General features: G+C 37.3%; 1 protein-coding gene across 1 annotated transcript; it reads left to right on the top strand.

The window, feature by feature from the left end:
* Nucleotides 1-3,807: 3,807 nt before the first annotated feature.
* Nucleotides 3,808-4,593, top strand: LOC122803908 (olfactory receptor class A-like protein 1). Its single transcript, XM_044073619.1, has one exon. It carries the CDS (start codon nucleotides 3,808-3,810, stop codon nucleotides 4,591-4,593), a length of 786 nt encoding a protein of 261 aa, XP_043929554.1.
* Nucleotides 4,594-25,719: the final 21,126 nt, after the last annotated feature.

Raw genomic sequence — 25,719 nt, 5'->3', positions numbered from 1 at the left:
TGTATATCAAACTGATTTGCACAGATGCTTGTGTTTAAAAATGTATTTGTAAAGTTGCTTGTGTTAAAAATGTATCAGCAGTATGTCCTGCTGGACAGAAAAGAAATATACATGTATATCAGACTGTACTGTATTGCAACTGATTAAATGTTTGCATTGTAACAAACAATATAGGAAGAGAAGATGTTAAGCTCAGCTCTAGTTAACTGAAAAATAGTAAGAAATTAAATTACTTAATTTAGGTCACAAAGATTGTATCTTACAGTTCTGATTGCACCCAGAAATAAAATGTCTGGGAAAACAAGCATTAGGAATCCTTCTATGTTGTCTTTAGCAGTGAACTAATTGCTAATCTGGAAAGATAGAAGTTTGAAATTGTTCTATGACTTATAGGACCTGCAGCAGATCTTAGCAAGACTCTGTTTGTGTGCATTATTGACACATATGTGCTAAATCCTGACTTCTAGCCAAGGGGTGGCATGGGAATCAGAAGTCTGATGACAAGATGCATGTGATGCCATTTGGTAATCCATCATTAAAAATGATATTTTAATACTAAGTAAGACTGAAGTCTCATTGCACTCTGTTCTTGGAACCTGGCAAGGAAGGACCCCTTACCTACTTCTTCTTGTCTTGCTCTAGCAAGTGACCAGGGAATAGTAATTCTTTAGATCAGTCAGGAAATATATAGTGGGATTAGTTAAGTACTGTTTTTCTGTACCTGTGTGAATCTGTTTGCCTGTGTTATTTTAATATTTCCTGTGTTTAACACTTTGGTGTTTACTGTAAATGGATATTTAGTATTTTCATGTTCTGTTCTTATTTATCATTAAATCTACTTAAACTTTTCATTGTGGTTGGTCTTTTAGAGAACATTTTAATCTCTAAGAGTACTTATATATATTTGGTGACAGCCCTGGCCACGCCTTACTGCATCGGCCAAACACTTCCATTGGTATTAATATTAATTTCACTCAATATAGTTGGGTACCCTTGTAAGAGCCTTAGAGTAGCTGGCCTTGGGGTGTCTGGTGACAGTGTAACTACCTTATAGTCTGGGTAGTCTGGGCAGAAGGGGGCATAGCTAGTAAATCTGTGTCAGCCTTTCCAAGGTGTGTGTGTGGGTGTGTGCGTTTGTGAAAATCAAATCTCAAAAAATATGTGTCAGCTGCTTGCAGCAGGGATACAAAGGACTGGTTCCACAAAGAGGATGCAGGAGCACTTGGCATGGGCACCCAGCTGAGGACTGAAACCTACACCTGTGCCAGTGTGGAGTCATACTGAGGATCTGGAGGAAGAGTGAGTACCCATCCCCCGGACTGACTGTGTTCCCTGTGTGCTCTTAAGGGAAATTGTGCTTGATGCAGAGAGCTGCATCTGAAAATACTGGATGCATCCATTTTTGTTACAAGTGAATGCCCCCCATCCAGTCCCAGTGGTGAGGATTCAGGCTCCTTGATTACTGGCCCAGAGTTGGGATGTTAGAGTGTGTTACAAGAAATGGTCTCTTTTCCAGCATGAAGTGACCTATTGCTCCCTCTGCAAGAGACAAGAAACATGTGACCATCAGCACAGATGGCAAACATATGAATATAATTCAGACTAATTCTAACATATGAATATTCATAGCTATTAATTTGTTTAAGCTGCAAAGCAAAGCATCATTCAGAATACATATGTAAGTAAAACTCAGTTTTAAGGTTCCAGAGTAGATTTTAGATGAATCTCATCTTATGCATAATAATAATCATTCAATCTGGAGGTTTAGTATTTACCATTTTTACATCTTTTGATTTATTTGTATATATTGTATTGTATTATATTATATTATATTTGTATTATAGTTCAGGCCCTGGGAATCGTATGCTTTACATGCAATGTGTGATGTCATCCTGAGATGTTACTGTGGAATGATGAGTTTGTCTAGATGCAATGTCAATAGGTTTAGAATATAGAAGTGCTTGAGATTCTCGTCACTTTTCTGTAAACCACAGTATCTTAGTTTTAGTGTTATGAATCTATACTAATCTCATCTTGAATATTTGTATTACTGCGTATTTATTTCATTGCATTGTTATGTGTAGAGTTTTTTGTCTGAGCCTCAGTTATACTCTCCTAGGAAACAGAGACAAAGCAACAAACAAATAGACTTGCAAAAGCCTGGTTCTGAGGCTTATCATCCAAACCTACATCCTCTGTAAGGTGTCTACGACACTGTTTTTTTTTGTTTTACATTAAGTCCTTTCAGCCACAGTTCTAGAACTCCTGCAGAGGAGACTGGGTACATGCTTACAACATATACAAGTAATGTGAAGCAACTCTAGACACTTGTTTTTCCCCTTCAGCAGGCTGGACTACTAATACTCATTTCATTACTTGAATATAAGTCACTAGCATGTGAGAATAGATGGATCATCAGATTACAGGCATATAGGAATTTCCTTGATTTTTATATATATATATATATATATATATATATATATATATGAAATGAGATATATTTTATGATGTATGTAAACATGTGATGATGATGATGCTGATTGGGTGCTTTGTATTGGTGTCCATATGTTTTGAAGTCTGATGAACTGCAGGAATAAAAGAGTTTTTATTAGCCGTGGTGAGCCCTATCTGTTTTTTGACTTTTGATATTGGATCTGAGAGGGCTCCTTATCCAGGACTGTTTGTTGTGTTTTCTCTTCTATAAGTCACTAGCATCATAAGGAGAAATCTTGCCTCTGCGAGAAGTAACTAACTTTTAAATTCTGATATTTGGCACATACTTTTTTTTCTTTTTTTGCATTTGATTCCGATGAGCAATATTAAATGCAAATACATAGTAGCTTGCAAACAGTAGAACACATCACTGTGACCTGTTTCACAAGACCCATAGGTTCTTTATATCAAACATAGCTATTCTGCTCCTAGGTTCCTTGAGATTCAACATTTTCATGCCGAGTTACTGCCCTCAATGAAAACAAAACTGTCACTTAGTGATTAAGTCTACTCAGTTAGATGTAACCAAGATGATAATCTTATTTTAGCCTGGCCTAGATTTAAATACGTTACTGCAGAAAAGCGTTATTTAGAATACAGACTTCTTTCTGGAACGACTTGACCTCTGATGAGAAAAATAACTGGGCCTTAAAAACTTTCAAAAACTGAAATAATTCCTATACAAGAGTCAAACTGTACTTGCTTTTACCATACTAGAAAAATAATTAAAAAGGGTGGGAGGTTGGCATAATGGTTAAGGTGCTTACCTTAGAGACACAAGGTGCAGGGTTTGATTCTGACGTGGGGTAATTGGCTAGGCTTAAAATGGCTCATAAGGGCAATTAGCCTAGTACTAACCTATGCAGTAACACTTTCTTCTGTGATATAAAATTATTTATTGTATGCGAAATTTGTTTGAAATATCTTGTATAAAATGAACATTCCAAACACTAATTCCGCCATACTACTGTTATATGCTTTCTTATTGTAATTTACATATATATGTTCCTTCTCTTTTTCTCTTTTGTGCTATATTATGCAAGAGTCAGTAGGCCAGTTCACTTACCTGCTAAACAATTGTAAAATGAAATTGAAAACTGGTTAGAACTTCTATTACATATTAAAATAACCTTGGCTTATTTTTCTGTTTCAGATCCTTATCTACAAAGCAAGTCCACTGGCCATTTGAAGCATAAAATGGATGCATATTCTCTAATAGAAGGAATTTTATTTTTTATTCTTTCTTTAGTTGGAATTTTTGGAAATGTAACAATAACCATATGTTTCTCTCATATAGCTTATCAGGACAGTAAAATGTCGACCGTAGAAACAGTTCTTCTTAACCTTGCTTTGGCAAACTTACTTGTTTTACTCTCCAGAGGTGTTCCTGATATTTTATTTGTCTTTGGTGCTGGCAATATTTTCAGTGACATTTTATGCAAGATTATTTACTTTGTACATATAAGTTTCAGAGCACATGCTCTGTGTCTAACCTGTTTCCTCAGCACTTTTCAGTGTGTAAGTGTAACTGCAACAAATAAAAAATGGCTTCAATTAAAGGCTAAAATGCAAAAATATGTTCTAACTATAATTATATTTTTCTGTGTGACAAGTATGGCATCCAGTGTTGATTTAATCTTTTTTTCTTCTGCTAGGAAAAATGCAACAAATACAGAAAACTCAATTATTTTAGGATACTGCATTGAAGTTTTACCTTCTAATATCATCTTAGATATAATAGGATATTTAGTGCTTGCCCGAGATCTCATATTTGTAATTACCATGAGTTGTTTCAGCTTTTATCTCTTAGCAGTTCTATACCAACATAAACAGAAAGTTAAAGGTATTCGTAGCTCTGACCGAAACATGGAAAGTACTGCAGAAAACCAAGCAGCAAAAACTGTCATCACGTTAGTTGTCCTGTATACTTTATTTTTTGGAATAGGCACTGCTATATGGTTTTACCAAGTGGTATCTGAAACAAGTTTTAGTGCAGCACCAGTTATCCGAAATTTTTTTTCAATGTGCTATGCTGCCTTTTTCCCACTAGTAATTATAACATTTAACAGAAAAATTCAACACAAACTAAACCATTGTTGAAGTGAACCTCCATATGGCTACAATATCATGCTGAGTGTTGTGTGTTGTGTATTAATAAACAATTATGCTTAGTTTGCCCAGCACATATCAATATTTTTACTGAGGAAAAAATAATAATGTTATATTTTTATTAGTTTGAAAAAATACCACATTCATCTCTTTTGAGTACAAAAATCATTATTTGTATGACGGCATTGCAAAGATAAAGTACTGCATTTTAAATATTAACATTTTTGTACTGTTTATAGTACCAGACATGAATGCCACATCATTTCAGTTTGTTTTTTCTGATCACATAATTAGTTTTTAAGACAGTTGTTTTTTCAGTACTGTAAACACATTAAGAAAGATGAAATAATTAGATCTGATATTCATGAGGCAAACAAGAAAGGTAGCTTTCAGAATAACTGTAAAATTAAAATGTAGACTTGACTGTTGTTTTATAACAGAATGGCCAGTAAGTTTTGGTGTTTAGAAATGAATGGTGACAGTACCTCTAGTCTATAGGAACTTTCCCACACATACACCCGGAGGAGTACCATCACCAGCTGATAACAATCACAGTTGTACATGTGTTTTCCTACACAGATACCATGATAGTTACATCACAAGCTCATACAATCACTCACACATATATGCTCCCACACATCCAATAAGAGAGTTACCATTACACCAGTTCATACAATCACTGCTCTACATATATGTTCCTAGCATCACCATCTCATACAATTTCTCCTGCACATGTATGTTCCCACACATACACCACAAGTTACCATCACCACTCATACAATCCCTCCCATGTATGTGTCCTCCCACATACACATAGGGATAGTCCCATTTTTTTATTGTATTTATTTATTTGTTTATTTATTCATTCATTCTTTCATCCATTCATTCAGTTATTTATTTATATATTTAACATTTGCTAACCTGATAGGCAAACTAATCCAAGGACCTTTTTTGTCAAGACGTGAACAAGACAGGTCAGACAATGCAACCAAATTTAAAACAGAATGCAAAACTATTTACAGAGAAATTTACATTGGCATTGGCAATAGTGTAGTTGTAGATATACTGCAATACTGAATTTTCATTTCAGAACACATCATTTTGAATTTTCAAGTAGGTACAGTTCATTACTCATAGAGATAATTAGCTTAATATTCAATTCCAAAGAAGCATTTCAATGAATGTAAGAGCTGAATTAGTATTAAGTCAGTAGATGGGATATATAATTGTTCCTTACCTTGTAGATAAGGACAAGCCCGCATCTCTGAAGTACTTGCAGGCATGCTATTTTCTCAGATAATTTGTTTCAATTGTAGTTTGAAGTTAGTAAGTTAGTTGTCTTTTTTTATTTCTTTTGGTAGTTTGCTCCTAATGGAAGGTGCACTTTTAGAGAAGGTTATTTCAGTAGTGGCCAATTTGAAAGGCGGTCTGGCTAACTCAGTACTATCTGTATTTCTAACAGTATAATTATAATCCTTACTAAATGGACTTTACAGATGGACAGTATTCAAAATGAGCTTGTAAGGAGGGGTATTAAGCAGTAGCTCATTTCTTGTTGAGACTATAAGCCATCTACCATTTTTTATTGTAGTGCACTGGAGTCCTCTGTTGTTAACAAGGTTGATGAATGATAGAACTTTTTTCTCAGTGGTTTGTAATAGTTTGATATTAGCGGCTGAATTTGCAATAATACGGGGTTGTCACTTTTGATTCTAGTGAGAACATTTATGTAGCATCTAGCTTCTGGAGTGAGAAGATTGGATAGTGAATTGGCGGCTTTAAGTTGTTGCAGTACTTTGTTAACTTGGACCTCTATGTGAATAGTAAAGGAGGGAAAACTACCACAATTCCTATGTATCTTTTGAGATGATTATATGCAGAATGTTAAAAGAGGGATCAGTGAGAACAGGAATAGGAACACATTTAACCATATGAAAGTAGTCATGCTGGTGTCTTCAGCAAGTTTGTTGTCGGCTAATTAGTTTCAAGGTAATTCAAAATCAAACTGCAGCTTAGTAGAGATTTCCTGAGTTGATTTCCCATGTCTAGTGAATACAAAAGCATTCAGACACATTATACAGTAAAGTGTTAGAAAGTCTCCAGGGACAGCATTAAAAATGAGAATAGAAGTGTTCCAAGAATGGATCACTGTGGGACCCTACAGGAAATGTTTCCATTTACTGAGATATGGTAAACTCCATATAAGTGTAGGATCAATTGGATAGGTGAAACCATTGTACAACCTCTGCAGAGAAGCCATAGTCTGTAAACTTATTTACAAACTGTTCATGACTGACTATTTTAAAGGCTCTTTTGAGATCAAGAAATATTCATCAGTCATCAGACATGATCCATATTACTATACATTTTACCAGTGAGCATATATAGCACAGTTAAGGTACTGTAATTGGGATGGAAACCGTGTTATTTAGCAGTCAATATAACATATTTAGAAAGATATTCTAATGATTGCTCATAAATGATTTTTGAAATATTTTCACCAGTTGGCAAATGCTGACAATAGGACAGAAGTCAGAGGGGCTTGCTGCCCCGTAGTGTTTGGGGAGAGGTATGGCTAGTGTGTGTTAAGGAATAGTTTTTGTAGTAAGGGATACATTAAATATAAATATAAGAGTTTTACTGAGAACAGGACTATCTACTTTGAGGATTTCTGGGTATACATAATGAAAGAAGGGATTCTAATTCTAATGCATCTTTTCTAACAATTCTTGCAGTCTTTTTTTAGTAACAGTTTTGAAGTGGGGGTTATTGTATTAGCAGCATGAGCATGCCAAATCCAAATTCCTAGCTCCTGGCTGATCTTCATAACCAGCAAGACTCAACTTGTAAGTGACAGACACTCTTCTGGGCCACCATTCCATCACTTTGGGATGGATGTGCCTGCATCAGATGATCAGTTCTTACCCCCAGCTTCTACAGCTCCAAAGTCACTAGTCAGGCAGTTTGTCTGGGCTGTAATCAGTGTGTTTCCTCTCTACAACATGGAGACAGGCTATTAACTTGAACTTCCTAACAGTTCTTCATTCTTACTTGTACTACAACATCTTGAGTGATGGGATTTATGTTTGAAATAAAATACACATAGTTAGAAACACTAGCAAAACAACTGCATGTCAAGTAAGCTACTGTCACTATAGTATCAGGTTGTACAATTATCCACGTAAAAATCGAGTGTTGTAAACTTCTTCTAGCCCCAGAAACCTCCGGTCATTTGCAAAAATAAGTCACACATCCTTCTTGCCTATCTTCATAGTAAAATTCAGGGTAAAACATTATATATCCGGTTAGGAAAACATGCTTCTCATCATCCATGTGAGTATTTACAGCAGAAATCAGTGCTTTGTCAATGTCTATTCAGCAAACAGAAAAGGGAAAATAAACAATATGGCTTCACTTTATAATAATGCAGTCACTTTAAGGCACCTTTTGCATGCTGTTTTAAATACACACACACACACACACATACACACACACGCACACACACACACACACACATGCGCACACACAGACACACACACACACACACACACACACACACACACACACACACACACACACACACACACACACACACACACACACACACACACACACACACACTAGGTATGTCAGGATAGTGTTTGTCTATCACAGCAAAGTGCTATTTTTTTGGTTGTTTAATTGTTTAGAAGGGAGGAGAAGAGGCATAAGGCATGCCCGAAGACAGGTAAAGGCTAGGACTGTGATAGTGAGGGTCTGAACTTTGAATGTTGGCAGTATGACTGGTATAGGGAGAGAGCTAGCTGATATGATGGACTGAAGGAAGGTTGGTATATTGTGTATGCAAGAGACCAGATGGAAGGGGAGCAAGGCTAGGTGTATTGGAGGCGGGTTCAAATTGTTTTATCATGGTGTGGATGGGAGGAGAAATAGTGTAGGCATTATCCTGAAGGAACAATATGCTAAGAGTGTTTTGGAGGTGAAAAGAGTGTCGGATAGAGTGATGTTTATGAAGCTGGAAATTGATGGTGTAATGATGAATGTTGTTAGTGCATATGCTCCACAAGTTGGGTGTACGATGGATGAGAAAGAAAAATTTTGGAGTGAGTTGGATGAAGTGGTGATGACTGTACCCAAGGGTGAGAGACTGGTGAATGGAGCAGATTTCAATGGGTATGCTGGTGAAGGGAACATAGGGGATGAGGAAGTGATGGATAGGTATGGTGTTAAGCAAAGGAATGCAGAAGGTCAGATGGTAGTGGATTTTGTGAAAATGATGGACGTGGCTGTGATGAATACATATTTTAACAAGAGGGAGGAGCATAGAGTGGAGGAAGATGCACACAGATGGATTATATCTTATGTAGAAGGGCCAGTCTGAAGGAGATTGGAGACTGTAAAGTGGTGGCAGGGGAAAGTGTAGTTAGGCAGCATAGGGTGGTGGTTTGTAGGATGATACTGGTGATCAAGAAGAGGAGGATGAGTGTGAGGGCAGCACCATGGATCAAAGGGTGGAAATTGAAAAAGGGTAATTGTGAGGTGATGTTCAGGGAAGAGTTAAGACAGGCACTGGGTGGCAGTGAAGAGTTAAAGAATAGCTGGGTAACTACAGCAGACCTAGTAACAGAGATGGCTAGAAAGGTGCTTGGTGTGACATCTGGAAAGAGGAAGGAGGACAAGGAGACCTGGTGGTGGAATGAAGAATTACAGGAAAGTATACAGAGAAATAGGTTGACGAAGAAGAAGTGGGATTGTCAGAGAGATGAAGAAAGTAGACAAGAGTATAAGGAGATGAGGTGCATGGCAAAGAGAGAGGTGGCGAAGGCTAAGGGTAAGGCGTATGAAGAGTTGTATAAAAGGTTGGACACTAAGGAGGAAGAAAAGGACTTGTATCGATTGGCTAGACAGTGGGACTGAGTTAGTAAAGATGTGCAGCAGGTAAAGGTGATAAAGGATAATGAGGGAAATGTACTCACAAGCGAGGAGAGTGTGTTGAGCAGATGGAAAGAGTACTTTGAGGGGCTGATGAATGAAGAGAATGAGAGGGAGAGAAGGTTGGATGATGTGCAGATAGTGAATCATGAAGTGCAGTGGATTAGCAAGGAGGAAGTAAGGATAGCTATGAAGAGGATGAAGAACGGAAAGGCTGTTGGTCCAGATGACATACCTGTGAAAGCATGGAGGCGTTTAGGTGAAATGGCAGTGGAGTTTTTAACTAGATTGTTTAATGAAATCTTGGAAATGGAGAGGATGCTTGAGGAATGGAGAAGAAGTGTTTTGGTACAGATTTTTAAGAACAAAGGTGATGTGCAGAGCTGTAGTAACTACAGAGGGATTAAATTGATCAGTCACAGCATGAAGTTATGGGAAAGAGTAGTGGAAGCTAGGTTAAGAAGGGAGGTGATGATTAGTGATCAGCAGTATGGTTTCATGCCAGGAAAGAGCACTACAAATGCAATGTTTTTTTCTGACAGTGTTGATGGAGAAGTACAGAGAAGGTCAAAAGGAGTTGCATTGTGTCTTTGTGGATTTAGAGAAAGCATATGACAGGGTCCTAGAGAGGAGCTGTGGTATTGTATAAGGAAGTCAGGAGTGTCAAAGAAGTATGTAAGAGTGGTACAGGATATGTACAAGGGTAGTGTGACAGCGGTGAGGTCTGTGGTGGGAGTGACGGATGCTTTTAAGGTGGAGGTGGGATTACATCAAGGATCAGCTCTGAGCCCTTTCTTATTTGCAATGGTGATGGACAGGTTGACAGACGAAATCAGACAGGAGTCCCCGTGGACTATGATGTTTGCAGATGACATTGTGATCTGTAGTGAGAGTAAAGAACAGGTGGAGGAGACCCTGGAGAGGTGGAGATATGCTCTAGAGAGAAGAGGAATGAAGGTCAGTAGGACTAAGACAGAATATATATGTGTGTGTGAATGAGAGGGAGGATAGATGAATGATGAGGATGCAGGGAGTTGAGGTGTCGAAGGTGGATGAGTTTAAATACTTGAGATCAACAATTCAGAGTAATGGTGAGTGTGGAAGAGAGGTGAAGATGAGAGTACAGGCAGGATGGAGTGGGTGGAGAAGAGTGTCAGGAGTGATTTGTGACAGACGAGTACCAGTAAGAGTGAAAGAGAAGGTCTACACGCAGGTAGTGAGACCAGCTATGTTATATGGGTTGGAGACAGTGGCATTGACAAAAAGGCAGGAGTCAGAGCTTGACATGGCAGAGTTGAAGATGTTAGGATTTGCACTGGGTGTGATGAGGATGGACAGTATTAGAAATAAGTATATTAGAGGGTCAGTCCAGGTTGGAAGGTTTGGAGACAAAGCCAGAGAGGCAAGATTACATTGGTTTGGACATGTGCTGAGGAGGGATGCAGAGTATATTGGGAAAAAGATGCTAAGGATGAAGCTGCCAGGTAACAGGAATAGAGGAAGGCCTAAGATAGGGTTTATGGATATGGTGAGACAGGGCATGCAGGTGGTTGATGTGACAGAGCAAGATGCAGAGGACAGGAAGAAATGGAAACAGTTGATCTGCTGTGGCGACCCCTAACGGGAGCAGCCAAAAGAAGAAGCCTAACTCTTACTGCAGTATCCAGACACATGGGTACCATAACCATAGGGCAGGAGGAGGGGTTTGGGAGCCCCCCCCCAGACTTTCAACAGCTGCCCAATGTGCTCTGAAACTGGAGTAGTGATTACTTGGAATTATTCACATTGGTGTTTCTCAGGTAACCACAAGCTCAGACAGCAGGAAAAAGATGACCTGAGTAATAAATCATGTATTTTGCAGCTGCCCAAGCTTGTAGATATTGTGGAAGCACCAATGCAAGCATTTCTATGGCATACCAATCAACTTCTTTCATTAAAAATTTTGGATAAAGCCAAAAATAACAGTGGAGTAAAGGCTTAAAATTAGGGACATTTTTTTACTATTACTTATTTGAAATTTCAACAAAACAGGTCTGACATCAGCATGCATTTTCTGAACAATAGAAGAATGAAACTTTAATGTCTGTCATGAATGACTGACTGCAATCCTTTGCATACCTTTCAACGCTTAAGAATTCTGGATAAAGCTAAAATAGTAAGTGGGGAGATAAAGGGCCAAAATCAGGGGCACATTTTAAATATTGATCTTACAAACTTAGAAAACTGCTAGAATAACAGGTTTTGCATTAACATGCATTTCTGAAGGATATGAAGTCTCAGACTCAAATGTTTCATTAGAGAGCACAGTCCTCAGTGGTTTGCCAGAAAACCACAGATTTTGTAAAGAACAGTGGCTGAGGAACAGACCAAAAAACATTCTGTGAAATTCTGGAAAGTTTATTTATTTGTTTATTGATTGATTGTTGTTTGTTAATAGCAGTAAAGACATCACTTTACAAAAATATAATAAGATATTACATTTATGTACATACTTTGTACAGTTGAGAGGTATGTTCTACAAGTGACGTTTATTTTCCATACGTTGGTGCAGAACTGCATGCTTATTGCCTTTCACAAGTACCAAGATAGGGTTTAGCTCTCCTGTCTGATAGCCTGTTTTTAGGCAGAATTTTCCACAAAGGTACTTTTCATTAGAGTTAGATTTACTTAAAATGTAGTAATCCTGCTGTATTTAATTATTCATTCATTTCCTTGTGTTCACTTTATGCGATTTCAGAATAATTATGAGCACAGGCAGATGCCCTGACAAGCTATGACTGTAAACCATGAAAACAGTTTAAATTCATAGATATTCCAAGGTCAAGAATCTTATGACCATTCATGCCTTGCTAGTAGCCTCTCTCAGACAGCATCTCCTTCCTCCAGGGGGGTCATAGCAGCACAACCAGATTAAATTTGTAAATATTCATCCCAGTCACTAGTTTATGTTTAAAGTAAGGGAGTAGTAAATCACACTACTAAACATGTAGGAGAAGTTATTTCCAAAGGTTTTGGGAGGTGCTGAGTTATAAGCATCCCTCTCTACTGTGCTGTATTTAGCTGCTGGTGAAGATTTAGGTCCCTGGTTTTTATACTGGTGAAGATATTAGACTTGTGGAAAAAGTGGAGGTCCAGGGTAACAAAATTTCTAATGGTGCAGTAAGCAAGGCAGATCTCCCCTCAAAAGTCTATAAGACTCAATAAAGGGAGAGAGTTTCCAGCCTCTTTTTGCAGCTTGGGGACTTTAGACCTGTGATTCTAATGGTTAGGAACCTTTGGGGTCTTTCTAATTGTTTGATATGTTTAGTGATATACATTCTAAATGGGGTATTGTACTTGAGTATGGGTCTGATCAGTGCTGAGCATAAGGGAGTCATTACCTCTTTAGACTGTGATGATATTCCCTTGGCAATTAGGTGAGCTAAATAAAAGAATTTCCTGACAACTGTTGTCATATGATGGACAAAAGAGAGGGAGCTATCAACCCAGGTTTCTACGTTCCTAACAAATTTTTCATTTCATTTTGTAGTGCTGTGTTGGCTATAGAGTCTGATGAGGGGAGGGGTTGTCTACCAAAAGTGACAATGCACTTTTTAACATTTAGTTTGAGCTCATTTTTAATACACCAAGGGTTTACTTAGGAAAGTGCATTCAGGGGAGTTTGGGTATCCTCAGGTGACTTAACAACAACCTCCAGTCTGTAGTCATCTGCAAACTATAAGAGCTAGTTGTCTTGGCTCTCCACTTAGAGATCTGAGAAGTAAATACCAAAAAACAAGAGGCTCCAGCACTGAGCCCAAAGAGATACCACTGGTCACTTTCATATTTACTGATGAGGGATCTGCAATTCACACTGTGGGGGCTCTGTCTTTCGATCAGCTTATCCATCTTACCACAAATTGGTCTGTTTTAAGATAATTAGCTTTTGTATGATGCCAGCATGAGGAATGGTGCTGAAGATGTTTGCCAGGTCATGATACACTAGCATGGCCAGCATCTAGAGACTTTATAACTCTTTTGAAGAAGTTTATCAGGTTAAATAGACATGATCTGTTCTTCACAAAGCCAAACTGTTCGGGGTCAAGTCAAACAAGAGTCTTGATATCACAGTTTATGAGGTTAGTTATGCTACATCCCAGGGTTTTGCAGATGAAGCTTCTAAGGTCGATAGGAGTTTAATTACGCTAAGTCAGTTGTAAGGCCATCCATATCAAGGGGCATCACCACTGCAGTGCACCACACATCAGGGACAAAAGTAGTAGCCAGACTTAAGTTAAACAGCTTGAGGAGTGTCTGCAATGGCATGTTTGCACTATTATACAACCGGGTATATGATATGCAATAGTAAATAAAGATGCAATCAAAAGGAGTGTTATATACCAGAAATCTGACTAAACCAAGCATATTACATGTTTTTTTTTCTTTTCAGTGTTATGAAATGTTTTATGGAGAGCAACAGGGCTTGTTGATAAGCTGAGTAATATACTTAAACTGGACAGTCCCGGGCAATGCTGGATACTTTGATTCTAGCTTTTGGTAAAATTAAACTATTGGAAAAGGACTCCATGGGCCCCATGCTGTCCACAGCCTCCCCTCCCCCCTTGTGCCCCCTACTTCCCCCATCCTGGTTTGGTCACATCATTTAGATGACTTTTATTTCTTGTTTTCTCAAACTTCATTGTATTCTTCAGACTTTTCATGCATTGTTTCAATATATCCTAACTGTACCCAATTACACCATAATAAATGAGAAGGAATTAATCAAATTAAGCCAGGTGCCTCAGCCTCCCCCCACCTCCAGAACTCATTGGTTCTCGATGCTCTGAGCTACATTTTAGAGCTTTTTTTTCAAACCTTCCGAGACAAGGATGGCCTGAACAAAAACTGTGGCTAAAGAAAGAAATTCATTCATACTCATTATTTCCTTCCTGCATCCTTTCACCGCTCCCTAAAAGGCCAAGAACACAGTGTAATAACTGCGGCAGAAATAATAGAATTAAGCTGATAGTCTGGAGGCTGCTTGGGCAGTTTTTCTAGGTGAGATTCTAGATGCTGCGAGGTACATTTTATCTTTTCCCCCAACCTTTTGTTACATTTATGGCATGGACAAAAGTCATGACAATCTAAAGAAATTCAGTCTTATTTTTTTTTTCCTTCAAGGAAGAAAGAAGTCACGCACAAGGCTTAAAACTGACACAAAAGTAGTCCCCAGTAAACTGAGAAGATAAATGCTAGAAAGATACACAAATTATATCTTAAAATACTGTCTATCCTCTCTGTCAAAAGAAAAAAAAAGAAAAGATATTCACCTTTTGTGTATCCCTCTGATGTTAGATCGAGATGAAAGTGAATAAATAAATACCCTAAGTCACATATTTCACGTTGCTGCTGTCGATCATACCTTTCAACTGTATGTTTGACAAATGTCCAGATTTTTACCTCATATGTTTGCCGTGTTTCTCGTAAAGTTGTGGCTTTTGGGCAAATCACTGAGGGTTGAAGTCAGAAAATGACAGACATTTGAGTTTTAGACTTCATGCCCTTCAGAAAATTCATGCTAATGCAAAACCTGTTATTGTATGAATTTTCAAATTTTGTAAGAGCAATATTTAAAAAGTGTCCCTATTTTGGGACTTTTTCCCACCATTATTTATGACATTGTCTGGATTTCTTGCTCTAGGAGGTTGAGAGGTATGTATATCATACAGCTTACCTTTCACTAAAGCCCTAAAAGACAGCTATCATTTGTGTATCCATCTGACAACCAGAGTATAGTAACATATTTTAACTTGTTGATGACAGATGTATATTTGTAATATGCCAGCTTACTCCTATCTCTCAAAGTTAGCCAGCTGTATCTCTAGATTTCTGATATGTGATAAGGAAAAATAGAGAAAAAACTATTACAGTCGTGTATTCCAGTCTGTTGCTAATAGACAGTAAACTACCCCTACACAATCTATAGTGATATTGTGTACATGCCTATGAGGTAAGACTGTATGAAAAGTTAAATAAATAATGACCACACTGTCACAGCCCCACAAAAGTCACAATAAACTTTTGTACATATCTCTGAGGTTTAATTGCAAGGAAAATTCAAGAAAAAATTAACATGGTCTCTCAGTCAAAAACAAGTTATAGTGACCTTCTGTACATACCTCTGAGGTTTGATTATGAGAAGAATTTAAGAAATAAAAATCTCACCTTTCCCAGGCCCTCACTGCCCACAAACACAAGTTATAGCAACCTTCCATGCACACCTCTGAGTAGGACCATTTGTAGAACAGGTGAGTCCAGGGCAGCAGCCCTCAATAAGCCTGTGTCAAACTCCACTTCTACAACTGGAGTTGTGGACACTGTCAGGATCTAGATGTTCTGTGATGCATTTTACATTTTATTTATGAAAGATAATGACTTATAGTGAATGGATCATTATGATTATGCTCTGAATTTTGGGATAAAGCATGCTTTGATAGTGGAAAGATTCTTAAGTGTTTATTAAGTATCTCTTACTACTATTAAGCTCTAGTTAAACACTAGAGCATTAACAGCAATCCAAATGCTTCATTTAGGCTTTTTTCTAAAGTCTGACTGAGTTTACCAGCTTCCCAACACTCTTCCGTGGTGGCTGCTCTCTGTGTGTAGGGGTAAGTGTGCTACAGCACTACTGCACTGTGTACGGCAACTGCATTGCATCCCATCCAGGTGCAACTTTAGCTTCATCTGTTTCTTTCTATAAAATTTCTGTGCTGTCATTCTAAATGTAACTCCTATTTGCACTATATGCTTCCTGTGTTATGGATATGTTTCTATTATGGAAGTAGACAGCTAGAAAACTGCCCTATATATATATATATATATATATATATATATTGAGAACCAAACAACTGCAATCCAAGGAAAAATTAAGCACAGAAAACACACCATCTTGTTGATGTCTACACACACACACACACACACACACACACACACACACACACACACACACACACACACACACACATATATGTGTGTGTGTGTGTGTGTGTGTGTGTGTGTGCTTTAAAATGGTAAAAAGCTTTACCTAAAATTATTTCATTAGTAAAATCAGAGATTATTGCCATAGGAGGTAATATTTTTTCTCAGAATTGTTTGACGTTCTACATGAAGGATATTGAATCACCATGAATATGTGTTACATCTATGTTTTGTTTTTTAAGAATCTTTTGCTTAGACACTCTTGGGCATTTAACACGTGAAATCATGGCTCCAGAATCTAGCAGTGCCCGATCTTCACTTCCATCAAAAATGCAATATGTTTCATTACCTTAGTTGTAAAGGGAATAACATAAACCAGAATTAGTTATTCTAGCTATAGTTTAGGTTTGCCCCATACAGACAACTTCATTTAGCCCATGCATTTTGGTTTTCACTTCTCTACAGTAGTATTTTTTTTAACATTAATACAGAACATAGCAATGTGACCCTCCCGTATTTGAAACAAACTAACAAATGTCTTGCTGCTTTTTGTTTCACAGATGATAATAAACTTCTTGCTTCAGTTTTAGGTTTAGGAGCTGACAAATCAGTTTTAAACATTGTCTCGTTAACAAATAATCATTCTACTAAAGTTACTAGATTAACAGAGTTCTTGGGATCACTTTTAAGTACACACTTTCTTACATCACATGGCAAAACTCTTTTAAACCTGTCTGTTGCTAAACCTTCTACCAGTTTCACTTTTTTGCTGCTACCATGCTGAAGCCAAAGTTTTAAAACATTCTTTATGTTTACATGTATGCTTTAATATTAAATCTCCAGTTATAAAATGTTATTACTTCCAGGAATATGCCAGCCGGATCAGATGTTCTTTCTTAACTTTGTCATAGTCTTGTCTTCCAACCTGGCAGGAGAGGCACTGAAAATACCATAGTCATGTCTTCTGGACTGATGGGTGGCACTGAAAATGTATATGTCCATATACATTTTCAATACCTCTCCTGTCAGTTTGGAAGGCATATATTTTGTCCAGAAAGAAGAAGCAAAAAAGATATCCAAACTACACTTGTAGACAGACTGTTCAAGTCGAGGCGCTAAAGTTTACTAATAAACTGGGATCTTGTTTGCTGTCTACAAGTGTCATTTTAGATATATTTTGTCCAGATTGTTTGGTCACAGTTTTCTGAGTTGGCATAGCATTTCAATGGCTACCAAAAAGGATTATAGGTAATCTTTTATGCTTATATTCTCCACACTAGGCACAAGCTTGGGGTTGACAGCTTTTGTTTATTACCCACTTATTACTCCACATGTCTTTGCAGTAATTCCTCCATGGTGGCGCTTTCCAGAAAACCATGCCAGGAGTAACAGTTACAGCAAATGATGGAACTAATAGCCCAAAATATGGTTTGCTGATGGCAGAAGAGATACTGTGAGAATCTGAAAAATAGCCCGTCTTTTCCAAGTACATGGATTCTGCACCATTATAAGTCCGGGGAGACAATGAAAGCACAAATTTATATACAGACATAGATTTTGTTAAATAAAATAAGATTTCAATACACAGGAGGTTCAGGAAAAAAGTTTACTAGTGTACACCAGGAGGCAAAAAATGTACAAGTACAGAATTTTGTCTGACATGAAACAGGAAGCACACAATTTTATATAGGTTTAACATTTAAGCTATGCCCACCTTACTGACGTGATATGTCACAGGGCATCTACATCACTTTTAGCTTACAGTCTGTTATTCATAAAGCTGTTGATGCTGTATGTTTAAAAAAACTTTTCCTCTAGATACAATACGGCCTTGCTATCCAGCTGGTCAGACACAATGTCTTTCTGTAAAGTTACTTCTTCAAGGTTTCATATCAGTTTGAATACAATAGCAGCTTCAGTCTTTTAATACACGTCTTTGTTCTCTGTTACACTTTCTCACACAGCTGCGTGCTATCTCAGTAACACAAATACAAGGCCAAATCATTCCAACAGGAAAGAGCAGAAGATTTCATTATTTCACACATTTAATTTCCTGACCCAGCAGATAATCACTTGTGAAAAGCATAAACATTAAAACTTGCTAAGCTAGCATTCTGCCAAAGATCAGCTTTGCTTCAAGCCACACTGCAGTTTCAAAACTACTCACATTTACACATGAATTAATTCTTACTATTATATGATTAATAGAATAAAATGCATTATATACTACTTTGCTTTTAAAACTAGCATTTCTCATGTATTCAAATATACATTTTTCTAACATTTTCCCCCTATTAATACTTTTTATTCTATTTTGAAGTATGCATAGTGTCATTTCATCTCCTAGCCTTTTCCACTTAGAATTTTCAGCTAGGTGAGTCATTCAATCTATACTTTAGAAAAAATGTCATCTGAGATCAATCTTTCAATCTCAATATCTTGGTACAAAGTTTCAGTAACAGATGCATCAATAAAATCTTTGCAAACAAATGAAAAAGACCACGAGTATAAAAACATCCACCAATAAGGCAATCAAACTTAGCGCTTTCTTTCACTTTATTTCCGTGAACTTCTTCAGAAAAAAGACAATGAGCCCCCTCTTGCTCATGTCTTTTATATAACACAAATAAGAAATGATGTCACAAATTGACTTTTTTGGTGTGTAATTAATAATAACCAATTTAAAGATATATAAAGGCTAATAATGCCTTAAATGTTAGCATCATCTTGTTTATACAATGTTTTTAAAAAAACATACCTATAAGAATTAAATTCAAATCACTTCATACACTAAAAAGTACTTTGTGAAAGAAGTACTACTTTTTTAGTCATTTTCTTACACAAAACGACTCTACTTTATATAAAACTTTTCTTATCTACTTAAAAAAATTAAATAATGGTATAATAATAATACTTGTGTTAAAGTTCAGTACTTGTTCAATTGTAAACTGTAAACTCTTTAGTCATTTTCTTTAAATGACTTTCAACTATCTTCGTGATAGTATCAATTAAATTGATATTCTCCTCACCGGACTGTGAAAGTCCAACGACTAATGCACCTTCCGTGTAGACAAATTCAACAGTTCATCTTGAGAGGTCACCTCGGTGGACATCCTTCAACTCTAGGTCAAAACTAAGAACCACAGATAGACTTCGGACAAACCGAAAAAACAGACTTGCAAACAAATGAAAAAGACCACGAGTATAAAAACATCCACCAATAAGGCAATCAAACTTAGCGCTTTCTTTCACTTGTTTATACAATGTTTTTAAAAAAACATACCTATAAGAATTGAATTCAAATCACTTCATACACTAAAAAGTACTTTGTGAAAGAAGTACTACTTTTTAGTCATTTTCTTTTAAAAACATTGTATAAACAAGATGATGCTAACATTTAAGGCATTATTAGCCTTTATATATCTTTAAATTGGTTATTATTAATTACACACCAAAAAAGTCAATTTGTGACATCATTTCTTATTTGTGTTATATAAAAGACATGAGCAAGAGGGGGCTCATTGTCTTTTTTCTGAAGAAGTTCACGGAAATAAAGTGAAAGAAAGCGCTAAGTTTGATTGCCTTATTGGTGGATGTTTTTATACTCGTGTTCTTTTTCATTTGTTTGCAAGTCTGTTTTTAAGTCTATCTGTGGTTCTTAGTTTTGACCTAGAGTTGAAGGATGTCCACCGAGGTGACCTCTCAAGATGAACTGTTGAATTTGTCTACATACTCTACACCGGAAGGTGCATTAGTCGTTGGACCTTCACAGTCCGGTGAGGAGAATATCAATTTAATTGATACTATCACGAAGATAGTTGAAAGTCATTTAAAGAAAATGACTAAAGAGTTTACAGTTTACAATTGAACAAGTACTGAACTTTAACACAAGTATTATTATTATACCATTATTTAATTTTTTTAAGTAGATAAGAAAAGTTTTATATAAAGTAGAGTCGTTTTGTGTAAGAAAATGACTAAAAAGTAGTACTTCTTTCACAAAGTACTTTTTAGTGTATGAAGTGATTTGAATTTAATTCTTATAGGTATGTTTTTTTAAAAACATTGTATAAATAAGATGATGCTAACATTTAAGGCATTATTAGCCTTTATATATCTTTAAATTGGTTATTATTAATTACACACCAAAAAAGTCAATTTGTGACATCATTTCTTATTTGTGTTATATAAAAGACATGAGCAAGAGGGGGCTCATTGTCTTTTTTCTGAAGAAGTTCACGGAAATAAAGTGAAAGAAAGCGCTAAGTTTGATTGCCTTATTGGTGGATGTTTTTATACTCGTGGTCTTTTTCATTTGTTTGCAAGTCTGTTTTTTCGGTTTGTCCGAAGTCTATCTGTGGTTATCAATAAAATCTTTGACTAATCTTTTCATGCAGGGAATTCCACAGCAAACACATGCTCCTATTAGGAGTATACCCACACAAATGGCAATCAGAATATTCATTAGGATGGAACCCCACCCCCCAAATAGATTCTGGAAAAAGTCCGTCAGTGGGTTTGGGCCTGGTTCAGTCATGGCTGATACTTGCTGAATTACCTCTGGGTGGTTATTGATCTCATGACAATTGTCAGGAATATAAGCACAGCATTCTTCTTTGATAAGTGCACACGTACCACCTCTCGCCGCTAGGGTGATGTCAAGAGCCATCCGATTTTGTAGCACAACAGTTCTCATTGCATTCAGTTCATCAGTCACCAGTTCTAGGGTGGAAAAAGTTGCATTACTCATTACTTCGAGAAGTTTCGACAACTTCCTCAGCTCCCATATCAATTTGACTGCTCCATAGGCTGGGAATATTCCTGCCCAAGATATAATACTGTCACTCAAGTCCATATGAGTCAATTCGCTTTTGTCTTTTACTGAATTGTGGTCTTTCCAGCCAGCTTCGATCTTTCTGACTGGATTCACAGGTTTTTCAACTGGACCTTTGGGTTTTCGGGCTGCTTCTCTCACATTTCATATCTTACCCAAAGGTAATTCTGCAGTATGTCTTATTGCCGGAACCAAATAACCCAAAAAACAACTGCCGGACAAATTCTCAGGTAACCATTTATATGCCTTTTTCCCACAAATAAAATAACAGTTTTCTACTTTAGTACTAATACGCATCAGCCCTGCATGAAACATTTTCTGATCTATAACTGACAATTGTTTAAACAAAACTGGATTTTTGTGAATGTCATTCATAGTTGTTTTCAATGAGTTCAAATACAAGTCATAATTAGTATTGCATAAAGTATTGCCATTACCATTCTTAATATAACATCAGTAAGATATGGTTATATTACAATTGCTCCAGCCCACCTGGAGGGTGTCATTTTTATAAAAACATACAACTCCTTTTTGTGTGACAGGTAAAAATAAAGCTATTTTGTCCTGTGATCTCACAGTTCCTGTATCGAAAAGTAAATTCTCCCAAGTCTCATTTATCCCCAAAGGGACAGCGGACATTATCAGTCCTCCATATGCTGTTGGTATAGCTGTACAAACCCAGCAATTTGAAATGTTCATAGTCTCTGCATATACACATTTCATGGCTAGGTATGTGTTAAAATTTGGATGCCAGTCTATAGACGTTTCATCACGCCTTCCCACTTTTACTTGTGTGGTTGTGTGTAGGATAAACCACAACAAGAGGAAAATTGTCACAATTACAGTCAATAAATGTACACTCAACAAAATGATTATGCAACATCTCTGGGGTTGATCTAAATTTCTATTTGCTTTGTTTTTGGCCATCTCGGTCTGGTTGTGTATCAGTCACAAAGTTTTTATCAAGTTGAAAGTTCTTTACCAGTTTACAATGCATCAAATGAACCCAGGACGTCCTCTCGGCCACTCTAACTGCAGTAGGCACTGCCAACAGAACCTGGTACGGTCCCTCCCACTTTGGACTCGCCTAATTCTTCCTTTTCGTCACTTTCAGCCAAACCCACGATCCTGTGGCCAAGACTGCTTCCATCGGTCTGGTCTGTTCCTTATCTGAAAAAGAGTTAAACTGCAAAACAGATTTATTTGTTAACAGTTTCCTCATATAACTAGCTAATGAACTGTCAGCCTCTTGCTCTGCAGGCATGAGAGCTTTCCACTGAGGCACATAATATGCTCTCCCAAAAACCATTTCAAAGGGAGTCAAACCCTTTACATTTGGAACCGTTCTCATACTCAGCAGTGCTAAAGGCAGACAGTATATCCAATTATTTTGGGTCTCCTCTACTAGCTTCCTAAGCTTACTTTTTAGGGTACCATTGTACCTTTCCACCAGTCCTGCTGACTGTGGGTGGTAGGCACAATGGTTCTTTAAGGAGATACCAAAAAATCTACCAAGTTGGTGGATTGTCTGGTTTACAAAATGTGTGCCATTGTCACTATAAATCCTTTCCGGAATGCCAAATCTAGGGATTACTTCTTTTATCAGGGCTTTCGCCACTGCTGCTGCATCCGGGTTTTTGGTTGGAAAAGCTTCTATCCATTTGGAAAACATGTCTACAATAACTAAACAAAACGTTTTCCCTTCACATTTATTCAATTCTATGAAATCCATACAAATAGTATGGAACGGGTATGGTGGTATAGGAAAACTTCCTTGCTTGGTTTTAAATGCTCCTTGTGCATGGTGCTTGTTACAAGTATGACAAGCTGCACAAATTTTTTTGTGTAGTTTGTGTATCCATATGTTTGGAATATTCGGTTTATTAACTGTACCATCCCCCCTGTTGAGACATGGCACTGCCCATGGCTCAACAAAGCTGCATATCTAAATAAATTAGACGGCAATATCGGTTTTCTTTCTTTGGAAATGTACAGTCCATTCTCAAGAATTGCACCTCGTTTTACCCATTTTTGTTTCTCTGCTTTTGTAGTAAGTGTCTGCATTGTTTTTAACATGTCTAAATCTAAAATCTCAGAGGGTTGTAATTCCTCATTTAAAAGTAAAGTTTCTGAGTCTGAGGCTGCTTGCTTTGCAGCTGCATCAGATCGTGCATTGCCTTTCGAAATCTTATCCTGTTGTTTTGTATGAGCTACATATTTACAAATAGCTACTTTGGTAGGTAACTGAATAGATTCTAATAATTCCAAAATAAATTGCGCATGATTAATAGGTTTTCCACTAGATGTTATCATTCCTCTATTTTTCCATTGTTGTGCAAATACATGTACTGTAGAAAAAGCATACTGACTGTCAGTATATATGTTCACACACTTGTTTTTTGCTAAAGTACATGCCCTCGTCAAAGCTATCAATTCTGCTGCTTGTGCAGATAAGTTGTGTGGTAAGGATTGAGCTTATAAAATTTCAGTGTCTGTAACTACTGCATACCTTACCAGATTCTTCCCTGTAAGACCCCTTCTGCATGAGCCGTCCACGTAATATGTCACCTCGGCATTATCCAAGGGCATATCTGTGAGATCCTGTCTAAGTAAAGCTAACTGTTCAATTTCCTGCAGGCAGCTGTGTGGTGTGCCATCCACAGGAGTTGGGAGTAATGTTGATGGATTTAATGTCGTACATCATTCAATTGTCATATGAGGTTGGCTCAGCAGTATAGTCACACATGAAAGGTGTCTAGCAGGAGAAAGGTATGCCACTTTTTCTTGCAGTAAAATTATTGCAACCACATGAGGCACTCTCAATGTGAGAGGGTGGAACAACACCACTGAGGCTGAAGCCTGTACTGCCATTGCGGCTGCAACGACTGCTTGTACACAGTGAGGCAAAGATCGTGCCACTGGGTCTAACTGTGATGAATAATAGGCTATGGGGCATTGCTTATCCCCATGTTGTTGCGTCAATACTGACGTCATATATCCTTGCTTACACTCTACGGTCTGAAAAAAACGTTTCTGATAATTTGGAAGTCCTAAAACTAATGAAGAAGCTATCAACTGCTTCAATCTGCAGAAAGCCATTTCTGCTTCGGTTGTCCATTGTAAAATATCTTGTGCTGCCATTGGTGTCTTATATATCAAGTCAGTCAGTGGAGCAGATTCCAAAGCATAATTTGGTATCCAGCTCTGACAAAAATTAGTTGTACCCAAGAAAGACATAATTTCTTTCTTGGTTATTGGTTTGGGTGCTTGCAAAATTGCTGTTTTTCTTTCCTCATCTAGTATTCTACCTTCATTGGATATTACATATCCTAAGTATCTAACTTGTTTTCTCCAAAGTTGTAACTTACTTTTGTTTACTTTGTGTCCTTGTGTTGCTAAAAATTTCAATAATGCTACAGTATCCTCCCTGCACTGTTGCTGGGTGGGGGCTGCTAGCAAGATGTCATCTACGTAAAGCAGAATTTGACTACCTCCCGGTGGGGTAAACCCTGCCAGGTTGCTAGCCATTTCTTGTGCAAATATTGTTGGACTCTCACAATATCCCTGTGGTAGTCGAGTATATGTATACCTTTTACCCTGAAATGTAAATGCAAACCAATATTGACTATCAGGATGTATAGGTATTGAAAAGAAAGCATTGCTAATGTCTACCAAAGAGAAATACTTCTGTTGCGGTTCTAAATCGTTTAACAAAGTATGTGGGTCCGGCACCGTAGGTGCTCTAGGTGTTACTGCATTATTTACAGCTTGTAAATCTTGTACCATCTGCCATTCCCCGTTTGCTTTTTTAACAGGAAATAGGGGTGTATTACATGGTGAATCAGGAGATTCTACCAGTACTCCTTCTTTGAGTAATGCTGCTATTATAGGTTTAATTCCTATTTCTGCATTCCTTTCTCAAAGGGTATTGTCTTTTCTGTGGTCTAAAAGCTGACTTTGGGGTTATTGTAACTAGTCCTGCTGTTCGAATAAGTCCTACATCTGACTTGCCTGTTGACCAAAGGGTTGTTGGAATTTCACATAAGGCCTTTTCTTCTTCTTCTTCTAATAAAAATGCTAATCAGCTGTCCTTGCTAGATTGCAAGTGTACAGCTGGATGTGTCTGTGTCAACCAGTTCAGTTTCTGTTTCTGTATCCTTTGTTCTGACAGTTCTAAATCAGTCTGTTTCTCCCATCTTGTTACTTTTTCTCCTAAGTCTTCCCATTTGATACTTTTGTTCTTTGTCAAGCTGACATGTGGTAACCGATTTGATCTATACAATGCAAGGAATTCTTGAGGTAACGAACAGCTAACTACACTGTTCCCCTCAGTATCCCAGTACAAAGTACGCAAAACTAGTCTAGTTGCACGATTTCTAAATAATTCTTGCTCA

Source organism: Protopterus annectens, chromosome 1.part0 (genome assembly GCF_019279795.1).
Source record: "Protopterus annectens isolate FY-2018-M chromosome 1.part0, PAN1.0, whole genome shotgun sequence".
NCBI lineage: Eukaryota > Metazoa > Chordata > Ceratodontiformes > Protopteridae > Protopterus > Protopterus annectens.
The sequence above is the reverse complement of the archived record's forward strand: the minus strand, read 5'-3'. Positions and strand labels throughout refer to the sequence as shown.